The sequence below is a fragment of the Manis javanica genome, chromosome 1 (assembly GCF_040802235.1).
Source record: "Manis javanica isolate MJ-LG chromosome 1, MJ_LKY, whole genome shotgun sequence".
Classification (NCBI taxonomy): Eukaryota; Metazoa; Chordata; class Mammalia; order Pholidota; family Manidae; genus Manis; species Manis javanica.
Window position 1 is genome coordinate 99856125 of NC_133156.1, and position 21155 is coordinate 99877279.

Sequence of the window (21155 nt, forward strand, 5' to 3'; positions counted from 1 at the left end):
ATCCCTCAATCCCCTTCTCCCTCCCTCACCACCCCCCTTCCCCAACCCCTCCCCTTTGGTAACCTAACAGCTAGTCCCATCTTGAAGTCTGTTGGTCTGCTGCTGTTTTGTTTGTAAGATGCCTTTTTGTTCTGCTGCTGGTGTCCTTTCCTGTACAGAAGATTTTTAGTTTGATGTAGTCCCATTTGTTCATTTTTTATTTCCCTTGCCCAAGGAGGTATGTCCAGGAAAAAACTGCTCACGCTTATATTCAAGAGATTTTTGCCTATGTTTTCCTCTAAGAGTTTTATGGTTTCATGTCTTACATATAGGTCTTTGATCCATTTTGACTTTACTTTTGTGTATGGAGTTAGACAGTAATCCAGTTTCATTCTCTTGCATGTAGCTATCCAGTTTTCCCAACACAGAAAAACTGAGTTTGTAATAAATGGTATTGAAACAATAAAGAGACAATTGAAAAATAAAATAAAATGGGACCCATATGCTACATTGTACATTAGGATAAACTCTTTTTGGATCAAAGATTTAAATGTAAAAAACAAAACCATAAGAGTACAAGAAACAATGAGGGAATTCATTATAACCTTGAAATAGGGAAGACCTTTGTTAACTTTGTAACTCAAAATCTAGAAGTCATGAAAGAAAAAGAAGTTAACATAAAAATCAAAAACTTTGTAAAATCAAGTCCATAAACAATTTCTATAAAGAAATGATAAACTAGGATACTTGAAATCACTGAAGAATAATCTCCCTAATACAAGAGAGTCCCAGAAAGAAAGAAAATTTAGACTTAAAAAACTCACTCCAAAGAAAAATGGGCAAAGTATACAGACAATTTACAGAAAAGGAAATACAAATGGCCTTCAAATACATTTGAGTTGGTCACCTTCACTCTTAAGAAAATGCAACTAAAATTACTATATACTGATACTATTTCTCATCTATGAGATGGACAAAAATCGGCAGCTTCTGCTAGCATCATCTGTTGTAGCTGTAGAGAAACAAGTACTCTCATACATAGCTGGTTAAAGTACAAACTGCTGCCAATTCGTAGGGCAATAGTGGAATTCTCTCTCACTACTACAAAAATATTGTAAAAACCTCTGGTCAAAAATATCATTTTTGGAAGATTTTCCTGCATACTTTACTTGCACACAATAAAATAATTTAAGTCCAAAGCTATGCATTCAGCATTTGATAATTTACAATAGGAAAATTAAGAAAACCCATTCTAGTGCAGGCTATTTAAATAAAACAAAGTATTGCCATATGATGAGGTCCATGCAATTATAAAAAAGAACGAAGCCACATTCTCACACATATATGGGAAGATCTTCTGGTAGTTACGTGACAAAAGTAAGTATACAAGAGCATATTTTTTGCTACCTTCTGTGTAAGATGGGAAAAAAGTTATATACTCTAATTTTGTATCTATATACAAAACTAGGAATCATTACTTACAGGAACAGAATAGATTTGGGTACATCAAGACCTACTGATGTGTAACTTTTTATACTGTTTTGATTTCTAAACCAGGCAATACATACATATTACTTATTCAAAAAAGAAAGTTTAAATAACAAATCAACGAGAATTTTTTTCTCCTGCTACCTCCTTAGTTTTGGCCTTTTAACCTACCTCCTGGGGGATGGAGACCTAGATGATTTCCTTTTTATGGCTTTTGATATTCTTGGAGATCTAGAAGAACTCCTGCTCCTCCTCCTACGCCTTTCCCTGAAAGTCAAAGATTTGTCATTTAGAAAAACAGCAATTTTCAATAAAAGGCAATTAAAACAAACAAAAGCACAAGGGTCCTTAATGCTCTAAAGTGAACAGTATTCTTTAGAGACCAGTCTAAATTCATGTCCTTTATAAGCATGTTCCACTACAGAATTTTACTGCAGATCAAATTATGAACCATAGATTTTACAGACTCACAAAAACATCTAAGAGTTCATATTAGAAAGGAAGCATAAGGACTTCCCTTTTTATTTGGTTTACTTGAACAATAATTTCTTAAGTAGTAAAAAATACTCATGGACATTTCATTTCTCTCAAGTAGGTTCTTCTTCAGCATCTAAAACATGTTTCGTTTATCAGATCCTTTGTCACATATCTAGCTAAAAGCTGCCCCACTGTAGACTAATTTAACAAGTTAACAGATCCTTTCAAGAAACAGAAGATAAGCTGGCTTGCAAAATGTGAGCTTTCTAGACCCAAATATTTAGTGTCTCTAAAAAAGTACTTACTTTTCATTATACAGAGAAATTACTTTACCCTCCAACCTCCTACTATTTCATTACTATTGTTTAAATCACTTAAAACTGATTGTAAAAGTTGTCGGGAAAAAAGTATAACAAATAAAAGCTGGGATTTAAATATGACAGTAAGAAATAATTTCCAAATAGATTAACAGTGCTTACTATTATTAAAAAGTATTTTGCTTAACCTATTAGCAAATGATGCAAACTCAATATTACTAGTGTAATTACATGTGTAAGGGTGGTCAACTTAGAAACAATGAATTTCAAGATATCATACTATAGATGAGGTATGAGAATACATTTATTAAATGATTAATGTATCCAATGATCTATTTCACAAGAAGCTCTGATAATTAGTGGCCATTTAGCATAAAGAAGCAAATTCTCTAGAATTCAAGTTCTCCATACTACCTAAGTAAGTTAATTCTTAGCTAATGAAACATTTTGTCTACACTTTTTTGTGTATCATTAATCTACAATTACATGAGGAACATTATGTTTCCTAGGCTCCCCCCTTCACCAAGTTCCCCCCACAAACCCCATTACAGTCACTGTTCATCACCGCAGTAAGATGCTATAGAGTCACTACTTGCCTTCTCCGTGTTGCACAGCCTTCCCCATGCCTTCCCCCAACATTATACATGCTAATCGTAATGCCCCTTTTCTTCCCCCCCTTATCCCTCCCTTCCTACCCATCCTCCCCAGTCCCCTTTCCCTTTGATTATTGTTAGTCCATTCTTGGGTTCTATGATTTTGCTGCGGTTTTGTTCCTTCACTTTTATCTTTGTTCTTACACTCCACATGTGAGTGAAATCATTTGGTACTTGTCTTTCGCCACCTGGCTTATTTCACTGAGCATAATAACCTCTAGCTCCAACCATGTTGTTGCAAATTGTAGGGTTTGTTTTCTTCTTAAGGCTGAATAATATTCCACTGTGTATATGTACCACATCTTCTTTATTCATTCATCTACTGATGGACACTTAGGTTGCTTCCATTTCTTGGCTATTCTAAATACTGCTTTGATAAACAGGGGTGCATCTGTCTTTTTCAAACTGGAATGCTGCATTCTTAGGATAAATTCCTAGAAGTGGAATTCCTGGGTCAAATGCAATTTCTATTTTGAGCTCTTTGAAGAACCTTCATATTGCTTTCCACAATGGTTGAACTAATTTACATTCCCACCAGCAGTGTAGGAGGGTTCCACTTTCTCTACAACCTCACCAACATTTCTTGCTGTTTGTCTTCTGAATGGTGGCGATCCTTACTGGTGTGAGGTGATATCTCATTGTGGTTTGAATTTGCATTTCTCTTATGACTAGTGATGTGGAGCATCTTTTCATGTGTCTGTTGGCCATCTGAATTTCTTCTTTGGAGAACCGTCTCTTCAGCTCCTCTGCCCATTTTTAAAATAGATTATTTGCTTTTTGTTTGTTCAGGTGCATGAGCTCTTTATATATTTTGGATGTCAACCCTTTATTGGATCTGTCATTTACGAATATATTCTCCCATACTGTAGGATGCCTTTTTGTTCTATTGATGGTGTCCTTTGCTGTACAGAAGCTTTTCAGCTTGACATAGTCCCACTTGTTCATTTTTTATTTTGTTTCCCTTGCCGGGGAGATATGTTCATGAAGAAGTTGCTCATGTTTATGTCCAAGAGATTTTTGCCTATGTTTTTTTCTAAGAGTTTTATGGTTTCATGACTTACATTCAGGTCTTTGATTCATTTCAAATTTACTTTTGTGTATGGGGTTAGACAATGATCCAGTTTCATTCTCTTACATGTAGCTGGTCCAGTTCTGCCAACACCAGCTGTTGAAGAGGCTGTCATTTCCCCATTGTATGTCCATGGCTCCTTTATCGTATATTAATTGACCATATATGTTTGGGTTAATGTTTGGAGTCTCTATTCTGTTCCACTGGTCTGTGGCTCTATTCTTGTGCCAGTACCAAATTGTCTTGATTACTGTGGCTCTGTAGTAGAGCTTGAAGTTGGAGAGCGAGATGCCCCCCCACTTTATTCTTCTTTCCCAGGACTGCTTTGGCTATTTGGGATCTTAGGTGGTTCCATATGAATTTTAGAACTATTTGTGGGGAGAGTGAGCATCCCTGTCTTGCTCCCAATCTTAAGAGGAAAAGCTTTCAGCTTCTTGCTATTCAGTTTGATGCGGCCTGTGGGTTTATCACAGATGGCCTTTATTATGTTGAGGTACTTGCACTCTATACCCATTTTGTTGAGAGTTTTTATCATGAATGGATGTTGAATTTTGTCGAATGCCTTTCGGCATCTATGGAGATGATCATGTGGTTTTTGTCTTTCTTTTTGTTTATGTGGTGGATGATGTTAAAGGATTTTCGAATGCTGTAACATCTTTGTATCCCTGAGATGAATCCCACCTGATCATGCTGTATGATCCTCTTGATGTATTTTAGAATTCAGTTTGCTAATGTTTTGTTGTGTATTTTTGCATCTACGCTCATCAGGGATATTGCTCTGTAATTTTCTTTTTTGGTGGGGTCTTTGTCTGGTTTTGGTATTAGGGTGATGCTAGATTAATAGAATGAGTTTGGAAGTATTCCACCCTCTTCTATTTTTTGGAAAACTTTATGGAGAATGGGTATTATGTCTTCTCTGTATGTCTGATAAAATTCTGCGGTAAATTCATCTGGCCTGGAGGCTTTGCTCTTGGGTAGTTTTTTGATTACCGCTTCAATTTCATTGCTGGTAATTGGTCTGTTTAGATTTTCTGTTTCTTCCTTGGTCAGTCTTGGAATGTTCTATTTTTCTAGGAAGTTGTCCATTTCTTCTAGGTTTTCCAGCTTGTTAGCATATAGATTCTCGTTGTTTTCTCTAATGATTCTTTGTATTTCTGTGGGGTCCGTCATGATTTTTCCTTTCTCATTTCTGATTCTGTTGATGTGTGCTGATTGATTCTCTTGTTCTCTTAATAAGTCTCACTTATCTATTTTGTTTATTTTCTCAAAGAACCAGCTCTTGGTTTCATTGATTTTTTTCTATTGTTTCATTCTTCTCAATTTTATTTATTTCTTCTCTGATCTTTTATTATGTCCCTCCTTCTGCTGACTTTAGGCCTCATTTGTTCTTCTTTTTCCAATTTTGATAATTGTGACTTTAGACTATTCTTTTGGAATCATTCTTCCTTCTTTAAATAGGCCTAGATTGCTATATACTTTCCTCATAAAAAGCTTTCGCTGCATCCCACAGAAGTTGGGGCTCTGTGTTGTTGTCATTTGTTTCCATATATTGCCTGATCTCTATTTTGATTTGGTCGTTTATCCATTGAATATTTAGGAGCATGTTGTTGAGCCTCCATGTGTTTGTGAGCCTTTTTGCTTTCTATGTACAATTTATTTCCAGTTTTATACACCTTTGTGGTCAGAGAAGTTGATTGGCAGAATTTCAATCTTTTTGAATTTACTGAGGTTCTTTTTGTGGCCTAGTATGTGGTCCATTTTGGAGAATGTTCCATGTGCACTTGAGAAGAATGTGTATCCTGTTGCTTTTGGGTGTAGAGTTCTATAGATGTCTATTAGGTCCATCTGTTCTTGTATGTTGTTCAGTGCTTCTGTGTCCTTATTTTCTGTCTGGTGGATCTGTCCTTTGGAGTGAGTGGTGTGTTGAAGTCTCCTAAAATGAATGTATTGCATTCTATCTCCTCCTTTAATTCTGTTAGTATTTGTTTCACATATGTTGGTGCTCCTGTATTGGGTGCATATATATTTATAATCGTTGTATCCTCTTGTTGGTCTGACCCCTTTATCATTATGTAATGTCCTTCCTTATGTCTTGTTACTTTCTTTGTTTTGAAGTCTGCTTTGTCTAATACTAATACTGCAACACCTCCTTTTTTCTCCTTGTTGTTTGCATGAAATATCTTTTTCCATCCCTTCACTTTTGGTCTGTGTATGTCTTTGGGTTTGTGGTGAATGTCTTGTAAGCAGCATATAGATGGGTCTTGCTTTTTTATCCATTCTATTACTCTGTGTCTTTTGATTGGTGCATTCAGTCCACTTATATTTGTGGTGATTATTGAAAGATATGTACTTATTGCCATTGCAGGCTTTAGATTCATGTTTACCAAAGGTTCAAGGTTATCTTCTTTACTATCTTACTGTCTAACTTAACTCACTTATTGAACTATTATAAACACAGTCTGATGATTCTTTATTTCTCTCCCTTCTTATTCCTCCTCCTCCATTCTTTATATGTTGGTTGTTTTATTCTGTGCTATTTTGTGTTTCTTTTGACTGCTTTTGTGGGTAGTGGATTTTATTTTTTGCCTTTAGTTAGTATTTGGTTGGTCTGCTTTCTTTGCTATGACTTTATTTTCTCTGGTGACATCTAGCCTTAGGAGTGCTTCCATCTAGAGCAGTCCCTCTAAAATACCCTGTAGAGGTGGTTTGTGGGAGGCAAATTCCCTCAACTTTTGCTTGTCTGGGAATTGTTTATTCCCTCCTTCATATTTAAATGATAATCATGCTGGATACAGTATTCTTGGTTCAAGACCCTTCTGTTTCATTGCATTAAATATATCATGCCTTTCTCTTCTGGCCTATAAGGTTTCTATTGAGAAGTCTGTTGATAGCCTGATGGGTTTTCCTTTGTAGATGACTTTTTTCCTCTCTCTGGCTGCCTTTAATACTCGGTCCTTGTCTTTGGTCTTTGCCATTTTAATTATTATGTGTCTTGGTGTTATCTTCCTTGGGTCCCTTCTGTTCAGAGTTCTGTGTGCTTCCGTGGTCTGAGCGACTATTTCCTCCCCCAGTTTGGGGAAGTTTACAGCAATTATTTCTTCAAATACACTTTCTATCCCTTTTTCTCTCTCTTCTTTTTCTTGTACCTCTATAATGCGGATATTGTTCCATTTGGATTGGTCACACGGTTCTCCTAATATTGTTTCATTCCTGGAGATGCTTTTATGTCTCTCTGCATCAGCTTCTCTGCGTTCCTGCTCTGATTTCTATTCCATTAACCGTCTCTTGCATCTCATCCAATCTGCTCTTAACTCCTTCCAGAGATTATTTTATTTCTGTATTCTCCCTCCCAACTTTATCCATTAGCTCTTGGATTTTTCTCTGCAGCTCCGTCAGCATGGTTATGACCTTTATTTTGAATTCTGTTTCAGGAATATTGGTTAAGTCTATCTCCCAGGCTCCTTCTCAGGGGTTGTCTCTGTTAGTTTGGTCTGGATCAAATTCTTCTGCCTTTTCATGGCGATAAGAGTTAGTCGTGGGCAGTTGGCGTGTGTGTCAGCTGGGAGAACAAAGTCCGTTCCTGCTTGCCGGTCACCTTCTTCTCCTGTGAGAATGGCGACCCTTAGCGGCTTGTGCTGGGCAGCTGTGCGCCAACAGGGCCTCTAATTGCAGCCCAGGCAGCCGCGGAGGCAGCTCTGCGCTGCTGCTTTGGGTATGGCTGTTCTCAGGCTGCTGCTCCACTATGGCAGGGCAGCTTCTGAGGGGGAATGGACGGGAGGTTTTTTTATCACCGTGAGGGGCCTCAGAGCTGCGCTGCCACCCAGGGAGTTAGGTGCCCAGAGTTCCCCACGATTCCCAGCTGCTCGGCTGAGTGTGCCAGGATGCTTCTGTTCAGATGTGAGGCTTCTATCCATTTAAGACTTTCAAAAAGCACTCACTTTTCATTTGTCCCAGGGGCACCAGCTGTGGGAACCCGCTCGCAGGTTTTACTGTTCCATTTCCTAGTATCCAATGCACAATGCACTGTGTGTCCACGCTCCCAGTGCGGATGACTAGGGCTGGATATTTAGCAGTCCTGGGCTCCCACTCCCTCCCTGCTCCGACTCCTCTCCTGCTAGGGAGCTGGGGTGGGTGGCGCACTCGGGTCCCACCGGGCCGTGGCTTTTATCTTACCCCCTTTGTGAGGCACTGGGTTCTCGCAGGTGTAGATGTAGCCTGGCTGTTGTACTGTAACTTCTGGTCTCTCTTTTAGGAATAGTTGTATTTGTTGTATTTCCAAAAATATATATGGTTTTGGGAGGAGATTTCCGCTGCCCTACTCACACCGCCATCTTTGCTCCTCCTGTACACTTTTTATTTATAAAAAACTAGATGTGAACATATCTCCCCGGGCAAGGGAAACAAAAGCAAAAATGAACCAGTGGGACTATATCAAGGTGAAAAGCTTCTGTACAGCAAAGGACACCATCAATAGAACAAAAAGGTACCCTACAGTATGGGAGAATATATTCATAAATGACAGACCCAATAAAGGGCTGACATCCAAAATATATAAAGAGCTCACGCACCTCAACAAAAAGTAAATAATCCAATTAAAAAATGGACAGAGGAGCTGAATAGACAGTTCTTCAAAGAAGAAATTCAGATGGCCAACAGACACATGAAAAGATGCTCCACATCGCTAGTCATAAGAGAAATGCAAATTCAAATGACAATGAGATATCACCTCACACCAGTAAGGATCGCCACCATCCAAAGCCAAACAACAAATGTTGGCAAGGTTGTGGAGAAAGGGGAACCCTCCTACACTGCTGGTGGGAATGTAAATTAGTTCAATCATTGTGGAAAGCAGTATGGATGTTCCTCAAAAAACTAAAAATGGAAATACCATTTGACCCAGGAATTCCACTTCTAGGAATTTACCCTACGAATGCAGCAGCCCAGTTTGAAAAAGACAGATACACCCCTATGTTTATCGCAGCACTATTTACAATAGCCAAGAAATGGAAGCAACCTAAGTGTCCATCAGTAGATGAATGGATAAAAAAGATGTGGTACATATACACAATGGAATATTATTCAGCCTTAAGAAGAAAACAAATCTTACCATTTGCAACAACATGGATGGAGCTAGAGGGTAGTATGCTCAGTGAAATAAGCCAGTCAGAGAACGACAAGTACCAAATGATTTCACTCACATGTGGAGTATAAGAAAAAAGAAAAACTGAAGGAACAAAACAGCAGCAGTATCACAGAACCCAAGAATGGACTAACAGTTACCAAAAGGAAAGGGACTGGGGAGGATGGGTGGGAAGGGAGGGATCAGGGAACAGAAAAAGAAAGGGGGCATTACGATTAGCATGTATAATGTGGTGGGGGTGTGCATGGGGAGGGTTGTGCAACACAAAGACCAGTAGTGTCTTCTACAGCATCTTACTACGCTAATGGACAGTGACTGTAATGGGGTTTGTGGGGGGGACTTGGTGAAGGGAGGAGCCTAGCAAACATAATGTTCTTCATGTAATTATAGATTAATTATAACAAAATTTTAAAAAATTAGATTATTCTCAAGTGTTGTAAATATTAAATAAGAGCAAAAAAAATCAACAACTTTGAGAACACAAATCAATTCCAGCTCCACCTAAGGCTCTCTCTTCCATTACCCAATTTTATTTCTAAGACCCCAAATTAAACTTCCTAACGTGGAAATTAGATAAAGATATTCCATTCAGTGTCATCTGCTAATAGCTCAGCACAAGAACCAGAAGTAACTTTTTTTAAGAATGAGAACATCAGTATATCCCACACTCTAAGTTTACACAAAATGGTTCAGCCTTGATAATCAGGAAGAACTATGCACAGATGGCCATCTAATAACTACCAGTTGATGATGATGAGAGCTAAAAAGTGAATTCAACTAAACTTAAAAGAAATCCAAACATTATCTCATGGTGTGAAGAGTAATCACTAAATGATGACAGAAACACAACACAATGTGTGATACACAATTAATAAAACAGCTGTGCAGTAAGGGTACCTCAAATGATATCCACAGCAAATGAAGCTATATTAATTCTTTGGTTTTTAGGTCAATATGCTGAAATATGGCAGTGAACTGTTTATCTTCAGCCCTACTTTATATACTGCTGCTTGGAACTTTATGCTTCTAAGGTAATTTAAACAGGTACCATGTACTGGTTTAGAGAATTGTCAATTAATCTCAATCTCTAAAAGGAAGAGAAACAGCTACCATACTTCTGATACTGAAGTGCAGAGCAGATGGAAAATCTCTAAGCTCCAGTTTCCTCATGTTTTAAAACCATGATAACAACAGTCTTCTCTCAGGCTTACTGTGAGAACTAAATAAGGTTAGTTATGAAAAATCTGCTGAGGCATAAAATCTTGCCAATCGTAAAGCACTCGGTAAGCTTCTGCAGTTACCTAACCAAAGACTAGAATCTAGTATTAAGAATAAATTATTAGAACATAAAATTTAAGTAGAAAATACAGGTTCCTTTGTCTTAGATATTATTTTCTGTGAGAACGAACTATCCTTAAAATTTTATCTTTAAAATTGCCTAAAACTATTTTTTAACATTTTTAAGATATAGCTTAAAAGAAATTAGGAACTTCCACTTATTTATAGTCATGGTATCATCTGGAGTCAAGAATATAGGTTTAGAAAATCTTCAAAGGTCCTCATTTGCAGCTGTTACTATAGCAACCTGCTGCCACCTGGTGGCAACGTACCTGTTAATAAACTGCGGGAATAGTTCTTAAAAAAAGGCAAAACTTCAAAACTTATGAATTGAAAACCAAATTTCAATGTCATGTACTCAGCAAAATTCAGCAGTAAAAATTAACATAGATGATAAAAAGGACTAACACTGCAAAACTTTAGAAATCACTTCCATATTAAAATTTACCACACCATTCCAAATAAACATAGAAGCCTCAGAGGCCAATTCGTCTGTATTAACAAACAAAAACAAAAACAAAAACAACCTTGCCCCTGCTATCCCACCTACCAAGAAAATCAGCAAAAGCAGCTACCACTGCCACAACCACCAGGTTAAAACAGTGAATTATAAAGGACAATTAGAACTTCTCAAATAATTCTGCCCAATTTTCATCTCTTCCTCCTCAGGTTCAATGCTACATATACAGGAATCCTTCTAAAGAAATGTTCACTCTGTAAAAACTAAGGGAAATGTCTAATATTACTGTACTGATTCCACTTGTGCACAGTAATCTTCCCCCCACCCCTCAGTTAAAGTTTATATTTTCATTTGTCATCAGTCAGTCCTTGGTAAAAATTGTAAGCATTATCAAACCTGCTGGAACTACGGGATCTTCTTGATGCATTGTAACTTCTGGGCGGCGTTCTGGGTTTCTTATCCTTCTTTCTTTTCTCATCTGCCTCTTTAGATCTGTCCTTTTCTCGTTCCTTTTCTTTGTCAGGTTCCTTTTCCTTCTCTTTGTCTCGCTCCTTTTCATGCTCTTTTTCCCGCTCTCTCTCTCTGTCCTTTTCCTTGTCTTTATCCCGGTCCTTTTCCCGTTCTTTATCTCGGTCCTTATCTTTGTTTTTACCCCGTTCCTTTTCTTTTTCACGTTCTTTTTCCCTGTCTCTCTCTTTTTCCCTCTCCTTTTCTCTATCTTTTTCTTTCACTTTTTCCTTCTCCTTGATCTTTTCTCGGGTGTCTTTTCTCTTGTCCCTTTAAAAACAAAACAAAAATAAATAAATTCAAACTAAAATAATTCTAACCACCAAAAAGGACCTCCCTCTCTTTCCTCAACAATTATCAACACAAAAAAATTTATAATAGCAATAAGATATTGCATATAAATTTCTACTTAACTCAGGTGTACATGAAGCTGATAAATCAGTTAACCAAGCTGAATTAAGCAGTTTGGAAACCTCAAGAGTCATAATGATTATAATTAGATTCAAATCAATGACAATCAGTTTTAATCATTACTAAAAAAAAAAAGTCAGAAAAAAGTTTAATTTCTCTCACTAAAAATCTTAACCCACAACAGATTTTTAACAAATGAAGCCATGAAAAATTTACCCTTAATTTATCAGACTCACCGTGAATGAGAACGACTCCTTGACTTCCGCCTCTCCCTTGATTTAGAGCGTTTTTTATGTGGGCTCTTAGATCTACGTCTATCTTTTTGTCTTGAGCGTGATCTATTATGGGATCTACTCCTGAAGAAAAACAAATTGTTAGAACATCAAAACTTATTCTTAGAATTTCAACTTTTAAAAATTTAAGATGTCTTTCAAATAATAAAATTTTAAAACCTATCCTGACAAATATTTATATTTAAAAATTCTGTTATGTAATCAAACTTTACCAAGTAGTTCACTGTCCAGAACACAGGAACAGAGCTTTCTGTTTATTTTCTGTCAGACTTAAGTTGGTATTTTCAGGTATGGCTTTCTTTTGTTAAATATTATAAGCCTTAATTAGGATAGCAGACTTCTCTATGGCCCAAGTTTTCATACCATAAATTACTTTTAACTCTTGATTTGTATGTAATATGACTGCTTGTGGTTATACTTCTTGACAGGGAGTAGTGGTTATTATATAGTTAAATAGTTTCTATAAATGGCTGTGTGCTGTTTGTTTTAACACATATTTTTTTTAAATGCTTAAGGAAGCAAAATACCATGACAGTGCTAGGGTGACAGTAAAATAAATATTACTCATGAGTTAAAGCTAGACATACCCCAATGTGGGACTGGAAAGGCCTTGATTTTACAGCTATAGAAAGAAATCTTTATTACTGAAATTCTAGCAGGAAAAATAACTTATTTCAATTCTGAAATTCTCTAGGTTCCTTTTTCCCATTGAAATTGCTTATATAATGTGATTTTTTTCAAAATGATGTATCTCAGAAGTATTATATTAAAACAAATGCACGCAACTTAAATAACAAAGTGATAAGACTCACCAGCTTTGGAATCAGACAATCTGGCTGACACTCAGCTCTGGCACATACTAGCTGTGAGAAGTCTGGCTAGTCACTTAACCTAAACCTGCGTTTCTTATTCTATAAAGTGGAGCAAGAATCACACCTACATATTCTAGTACTACCATGAGCATTAAGTCAGATAATGTATGGAAAATTGCCTAGCAATCTCTGGCACAGAGTAAATGCTTAAAACTCCTTTAACTCTCACCATCATCATCATCATCATCAACAATTAACATAAATAAAATCTTTAAATTATATCTTTATTTTTTCCAAGAAAGTCCAGTGAACTTCCACAAGTATGCCTTTACATAATGAAAACTCATCTTGATAGTCATGCTTTCATAAATTAAAACAAATCCTTACAGAAGAAATATATAGTTAAATGCTTAGTATGCTATTTAAACCAGAAAAATCTCCAAGCAATCCTCAACTAATAATGACACATGTTTTTTAAACACATTTTTCAGTAGTAAAAATTTTGTTTCTAACAGCTAATTTTCAACTGAACCACTGATCTACTCTATGGCTTTAAAAATTATGCATTAATTTTAAACAATATTTTTAATACAAGAAGATAATTCAGTTTGTTAAACTCTTTATCACTAATAACCTAAGAGATACAAGGGTCAAGTAGGTATTAAAGCAAAATTTAGAACATTTTTAATCCATTCACAGACATCAACATAAGGGTCATGATTTAAAAGGCCTTTGTTTCTACGTACTTACTAAAAAGTCTTAGCATTTCTGTTCAGTTAACCTTGTTCAAAATACAAATAACAATTTTGTTTTTGTTGAACAGTGCTTCTCTACCTTAATTTAAGCAAAGAAAACTCTGTTTAAAAGTTTAAGCATAGCCCTAATAATTGAAAGTTAATAAAGAGCACCGGTTGTTCAGCTTCCACCTTAGCGGGGGGGGGGGTGCGGTCCTCAGAGTTTGAAAGTCACTGCCCAAGAGTAATTACTGTATTTTAATTTTGATGTTAAGTATTTTCACATCTCTATCTTATCTGCTAGTTGCCTACTAAGTTCTCTCAATAAGAATGCTAACAGCTTCCTCAAGAGCAAATCTAATCCAACCAAAGATAAAGGTTGAAGTTACCACTGCTGTCTCATTTTAGCATAATGTGCAAAACTACGTTTATAAATTAAGTTACACATAAAGGACAACTTACTGTTATGTTGCATCAAAGATCATTTGTAAGTCATTTGTTTCCATTAAAATATTATAAAATACCTTATAGTTCCTATGCTGGTGTGGTAAAGGTTACTTAACTTTAATAGGCTAATCATAATACTACCTACCTTTTCTAAGACTGTTCCTATAGAAAAAACACATATAAAAATTTGGACAAAGTGGAAACACATCTCCCCAGCCCTAACCAAGGTCACAGTGACAAGAAACTCCTTCTTCCCTCCTAATGTAAGAAGGGGAGGGAATAGGGAAGGGAAAGGAAAGGCTCCAGAAGCATCTGAGAATTCTGAGAAGGTAGAAGAGGGTGAGCCTTTAAGAACAAAAGTTCCTGCAAAGCACATTCCTACAAGTCTAGTGCAGTCAGAGCAGAGCTTAGGGTATTCAAATATGAATAGCAGGAAAGGGAAGCCAAGAAACGACTGCCATCCCCCTCCTCTACTGGGTGTGGGGGAAGGGTGTGAGGGGAAGTCCTTCCATGCCAATATCCTATGCCAAGATCCTTAAGTCAAATGTTTTTGAGTAAGAGATTTTTTTCCCCTTAAACAGAGCTCAACTTCATTTGTTACTTCTTCATGGACTTATTATTAAAGGCTACATGTGTTTCTATATACTGTGTACAAAAATAGCATATGCTTATAAAGGTACATAAGTATACACACACTACATATGTGGGTGTGAGTACACATGTATCTGTGTGTGCCAAGAACAAGTAATTTCTAATGCTACACAGGTAGACCTACATGAAAGTACTCCTGTGAATTAGAACAATAATCAACAAATTTCATTCTAGACCAAATAATCCTTCCCCCACTAACCATTTAAAGGGACAATTCCAAATATGCTTAAAATATTAAAAGCAAAAATGTTGAAGTCAGCAGTTAAATCATGTGCCCCAACACACAGAGCATTACAGAGATTATCAGGGAAACAATGCTGTTAATCATTAAGGTTTGTGTTTTTGCAACCTTAGAAAACCACTAAGGTTTTAGATTTGAAGCATGGCTTTTATAATCAACACAAGATGAGATCCAGGTCACTGGTCCTTTTTTTCCCCTCAGAAAAGAAGTTATCACTCTTCAACTCAATTCTCAATTCAGTATTCTCTGATCTCTTTTACCTTCACCACACCCTGTCAAGCTATAGAAATATCCACATTCCAGTAACGTTTCTATGCCACTTTCTGTCTCCAGTCCTGGCTTGTGCTGCACTGTCTTATTCCTTGTACATTAAACAACTTTCTTCACTTGGATCTGAACTTGCCTTACTGAAAGGCTTTGGAAGAGGTAAGACAGGAAAACCACTCCAAAACAGATTTTGCAAACTAAGACTAACAGAGAAATATGCACCAGTAAAAGCTAGAGTTTACTAAAGTCAAAGACAGTACTTTCCTATCTTACTGTTTCAATCTCCTGGATCATCACAGAAAAAGATTAAACTGAGCTTGCTGATGAGGTCAACATACAGCACACTGGTTCCTTTTTCCCTCCCCTCAAACCTCCTCCTCTAATACTCCCACACCACACTACATGCACAAGCGTACACTTTGCTTTCTCTTCTCTTTAGATGTATGAGTATGTGTATATATGTAACATGTAATTAAATTCACTATGTACATTTTCACATCTCAAAGACAACAATAAAAATCACTTTAGACATGACACTTAGGGCCTTTCCAGTCAAGATGGTGTTGGCCCTCTTGGTTCCAAACACAACACAACATATTTAAAAAGAAGAAACTAAAAGACATTACTTGTTCAAAAGTAAGATAAACACAAAAAAAATGGAGCTTAGGCACGATACAATAGTTGGAGCTAAAGCTGCAAGCTACCCCAATGCTTCAGGTCTCAAAGTGGGTGGAAGAGGCCCTTACACCACAGAGTACCAAGGACTTAAAGTGCCCCATTTGACTCACAGTACTGGAAATAGGTAACTACTTGAGACCAAGATGTGGGGTGGTACTCCTCAGCCCTTGAGTAGACTTGAGGGAAAAAAACAAACAAAAAAAAGCTGCAACTTGAACAATATTCTCAGCATCACTACACATGTTCTCATTTCTCAATATGAAGAAAAAAATTTTTCCAAGTTCTGTATTAAAGACCAGTTTACTCCTAAGAAAAATCAGAGTATCTTATGATAGGAAACCAACTTTTAAAACTGAAAATTGCTTGAAATAATAATTACATAATAAGTTATAAAATTTCACTCGTAACTACAGTATTACAATTACAATATTTAATTATTGATTTAATAATAACCATACTTTCTGATGAACATTACTGTAATTTCTAATGATATTTAGACAAAAACTCAGAAAATCTTAGAAATACAAAATTGAAAAAATTAAAATATGACAGTAGAAATTCTCACCTGTGTTTTGACTGTGATCTTTTCCTTCTAGAATGGGATTTTGAGCTAGACCTGGATTTTGAACGAGTGTGGGAACGAGATCGACCGCCTTTTCTTTCATTGCTCTTTCCAGACTCTGGGAGGAAAAAACCACTTTGCAGTGTAAGCTCAGAACAATTAAAGATCCCAGTTAATAATCAGGCACAAGTGGAATGTACCACATATAGTGCAAGGGGCCTACTCTCTGTACATCCTCCTCCTGTGCAATTATCCTTCAGAAACATCCAAGAAAGTCATTGCATAAACTCGTTGAGTGCAGCCACCCTGCAGCAGTACATATAAACCAGATAATTATAAACAGCTGTTCGTAATATTTTGTTGCTGCCATAATGTACGATTATAACATGTCTGTAATTCCTGACAGTGATTTAAATCCTTTCTCCATTTATTTTGCTAGAATTGAAGCTTAAATTCTGAGTGCTAATTTAGGAAATTTTCTCAAAAGTAAACCAACTAGACATTTTTAGACTGGATTTTAAATTTTAATTAGCAACACAAGAGTATGAGTAGGTGTTCCTTTGTTAAAACAGTCTCTGTACTTTTCCTATATCATGGGTTCTCCTTTCTATTTTTAAAATAAGCTTTGAAGGAAACTGAATCTGCTTAATCATAATATTTTACATATGTTTATTCTTCATTTTGCCTTACAATAACATCTATACTTTGCATTACGCAAATCAGTTTTGAGCTCTGATTTTGCTATTAAAATATAAAGAACTGATTAAGTCAGGCTAATGTGCCTCAACTCAGCATCATGGGAAAAGACACTAAGTAATAATTCTTTGACCTTAGACACTAGAAAGTCACTTACTCTTTCTTGAGTTTCAGTCTTCTTGTTTGTAAAATGGAGAGACTAAACAAGATAATTTCTAAAATTCCTTCCAGTTCTAAGATTCTATGATCTTAAACTATGACCTATATAACAACGCTATGGCCTTACCTGGTTCAATAGCTGCTGAGATAAATGACTGAGCCTCTCGTACTCGCTTCATTACTTCTTCTAACTCCTTAGCTGCAGCCTGAGGTGTCATCTCAGGGGGTTTTACTATTGCATTGTTGGAGTGATTTATTCTAAATTAAAAATATCAGCATATCACAACACACACCATATTTTACAAAACACGAGACAAATGTTCACGATACACGTATTTATAAATCTGAGGAAATCTCAAAAACACATTAAGACTGATACAGCTAAATACAGATAACAAAACCAACCTCAAAGCCATGATTAACCTTATTCCCAACTGCTATCATTTCTTGCTAACAAAACCAAAAATAAGGAGGGAAAAAAAAAAAAGAAAACCTGAAACCTGACTTAACCTGGACAGACCAGGACATGCTTTTCTATACAGCTTAGCATTATAATAAATTAAAACATTGAAACCAATATTGAAATGAATTATTTCTATTCTAATGTTATGATTTTGTTGATAACCTCTGCACCCTAAGATGACGAAGAGGAAGCTGTATATTATGTATACCATTTTAATCTACCCTCGATCACAGGTGACTCACACACAACTTCAAATGTGGGAGGCATCTGATAATTTAATTAACTGATTATCCTTTAATCAAAGGGATTTATCCTCAATCTTTCTGACCAAGAATCCTGATCAAACTATGTAGCTAAGGAATTACCTATGAAATCAGATTAAACTGATGCCTCAATGATCTACATGAAATAGAATTACTAGTCTTGAATATTTGAAAGGCTACATCAATTTTTCACTTGGCAAACAGGATGTGGGCAAACCTTAAAACTCAAAAATGTATGATTTAAAACGTGTTTTAATATTATTTTCTTAATATAAAAACTTAGTATTATTTTCTTCCTGGGATTTTTGGATATACCAAAGTTCTTATTATTGTGTTACTGTAAATTCAACCCATGTGTTAAATTGTCCATTGATCTAGTTATAATGCAAAATCAACCTACTTGATAAAACTTATAGAGAATGACCTGCAATTGTTATGTAGAGTTTGTAAATCATGTTAACATTAAATCGGACCTTATAAAAAAATAGAAAGTAAGTCTTCAAATACAACTTTAAAAGCTAAAAATGGTATCTCATGTATTTCATTTATACTTAACACAGTCTTCCTTTCCACAAATTGCCAATTACTATTAAAAAGAAAAAAAAAAGCCTTAATTACATAAAAAAATGCTTTCAGATTTTTTCAAAATCATTAAAATTTTTTTGTTTAGGGTTTCTTACTTCAGTGGCCTGTCTCCAAACATAACTCCATTAAAAGCAAGGGCCCTTGGTACAGAATTTTGGTCTGCAAATTCCACAAAAGCAAACCGAGTTGGTTGAGTCTCATCACCTGCCATCCGCACAAACTTCACTTCTCCAACTTGTTTAAAAAATTCAAGCAGTTGATCAGCTGTTGTTGTCTGAAGAAATAAAGAAACACTTTAATAAAGTATATTCTTTTTAAAAAATCAGGTAAATATTACTTTATCAATCAATATGATTTTTAAGAAGGGGAAAAGAGTAAGAGGTCCTACCATTCAGTTCCTTCTTAAATTAGTTACCTGGGAATTCAAATTGCCAACATAGACTGTTCTCCTAATTTCGTCAATTTTGGAAGGATCAACATTTCCCATAAGTGGTGGTTGTGGTATCTCTCCAAGTGCTGCCATGTTGGGGTCTAGGGCTGCTGCTGGTATCGCTCCCAAACTGCTAAGGGAAACACCCAACTATAAAAAGAGAGAGAAAACACGTACGTATTAGCTCTTAGTATCAAAAATTACCTCAAAAGAACTGGTAACAAAAATGGGAAGAGACTAGGGACTTCTAACTTTGTACCAGGTATATGTGTGAATTATTCAGAGTGAGGTCACAGTAGTTTTGAATGTAATCAAAAATACAACCTCTTTCTTATCTGGGTATTTTAACTACTTTTAATTTGCCACAATAACAGAGAGTTAATTCTGGGCATTCACAGTAGTTATGTCCCAGAAAGTTGCCACAAGCACCAAATTATTGAATACTGAATCACTGCTCTAGGGAAAATACAGGGCTAGGTTCCTGTGAGCCTCTGGTCAACTGATAAATACATCACCTTGTTTTATGTGCATTTCTGTTTAAAGACACCTTTTCAAATATATATTGTTGACATATTAACACTGAACTTAATGACTAGCAGCACTATCAACTCATGCCTGAATGAACCTTATCTACCACACGTTATCTTCACTGCAAAGCACATCACAGCCTTTTAGCCCTTAGGAAAACTAGACAGTACTTTAATACTACACTTGGGGACTAATTTAAACAGTGAAATCACCACAAAAAAAAAAGCATGAAAGTGTGAAAAAGGCGGCTCTAAACAAACCACAAGAAGGACAATTTTTACAGCATTAGAACTAAAACAAGAACTCAGAAATACAGAATTCACAAATAATGAGAATCTACTGTGCCTTGGGCATTCAACAAAACTGTATGAGTGCCTAATCGTTAACAAGAATCACAGCACCTCATTCTTGCCGGGTTGTTAATTACTCCTCATATTAACTCTGTAAGACATAAATATTACTATTATGCCAATTTCACAGACAAAAAAAAAAAGAGAAGTTAAATAATTTTCCCAAAGCTACTCAGCTACTGAGTAGCAAAGGAGGATCCCATCATACACAGACTAAAACTGAAACAGGGACAAACTTTCCCTAAGAAAAGAAACTAAAATATTAAACCTTTACTTATACAATGGTAGGAAAAGGACAAAAACTTTTGAATGATGTTTCATAACAGTATTAAATACAGCTTTTAGTTCAATTGTGAAGAAGCATGTTTTTTTTCATGTGAACTTAAACTAGAAAAGATGGGAGATCTCATAATTTGAAAATGAAAAATTTTGTCCAATTAATGTAAAGACCTTCCAAAGACAAAAAAACACAACCTCCATTTCCATTTATACAATTTAAGAAAATTTTGAGTATTGGCTATATAGTTATACTATTGCATAACTACTAACACTTAACAACTGTTCAGTAATACTAATTCCTAAAGGTGAAAATATAGGTTTATGAAACTAGTTTCACAAATGCTTGTAGCAGCAGCTAGTGTATGATTTTTCTAAAACATGTCAAATCATATCTTACCCCTAGATTAAAACTCATCAATGGCTTCTAATTCTTTTAGAATAAACTGTATGGCTTTCCATGGCCTAAGAAGCTCTACAGAACGACTGTCCTATCTAGTCCTCCAATCTGAAAACACATACTGCCCTCTCCCTCATTCACTGTTCTTCAACCACACAACTGCCATTCGCTACAAGAAAATTTGAACACAAGTTTTTTCCACCTTAGGGCTTATCACTTGGCATTCCTTCTGCCTAGAAAGCTTCAGGCAGATGAATGCTTCAAGCACTGGATCAATCACCCCCTCCAAGATGATTTCTCTGACCTTATGTAAAACCTTATTTATTCTCTTCCATATTACTGCTTTTTTCTTTCATAGTACTTATTATAATATGGGTATCTTGCTTCTTAGTATCTTTTTTTATTACAATTTCTTTATTAAGGTATTATTGATATACATTATGAAGGTTTCACATGAAAAACAATGTAGTTACTACATTCA

The 21155-nt window shown here is 35.9% G+C and overlaps 1 protein-coding gene across 8 annotated transcripts in view; it reads right to left on the minus strand.

Moving 5' to 3' along the window:
- Positions 1–21155, minus strand: part of SREK1 (splicing regulatory glutamic acid and lysine rich protein 1) — a 54282-nt gene that overhangs the window by 17843 nt on the left and 15284 nt on the right. For 7 of the 8 annotated variants that reach the window (XM_037026110.2, XM_037026109.2, XM_073235612.1 and 4 more), the window contains 7 exons: positions 19106–19270; positions 18786–18964; positions 17507–17637; positions 16528–16642; positions 12076–12195; positions 11318–11698; positions 1639–1734 (listed from right to left, as the gene is read on the minus strand). In XM_037026110.2, the coding sequence (XP_036882005.1) occupies positions 1639–1734; positions 11318–11698; positions 12076–12195; positions 16528–16642; positions 17507–17637; positions 18786–18964; positions 19106–19270 (1187 nt within the window). Of the gene's footprint in view, positions 1–1638; positions 1735–11317; positions 11699–12075; positions 12196–16527; positions 16643–17506; positions 17638–18785; positions 18965–19105; positions 19271–21155 lie in introns of those variants that run through there. The other variant, XM_037026113.2, reaches the window with a different exon arrangement.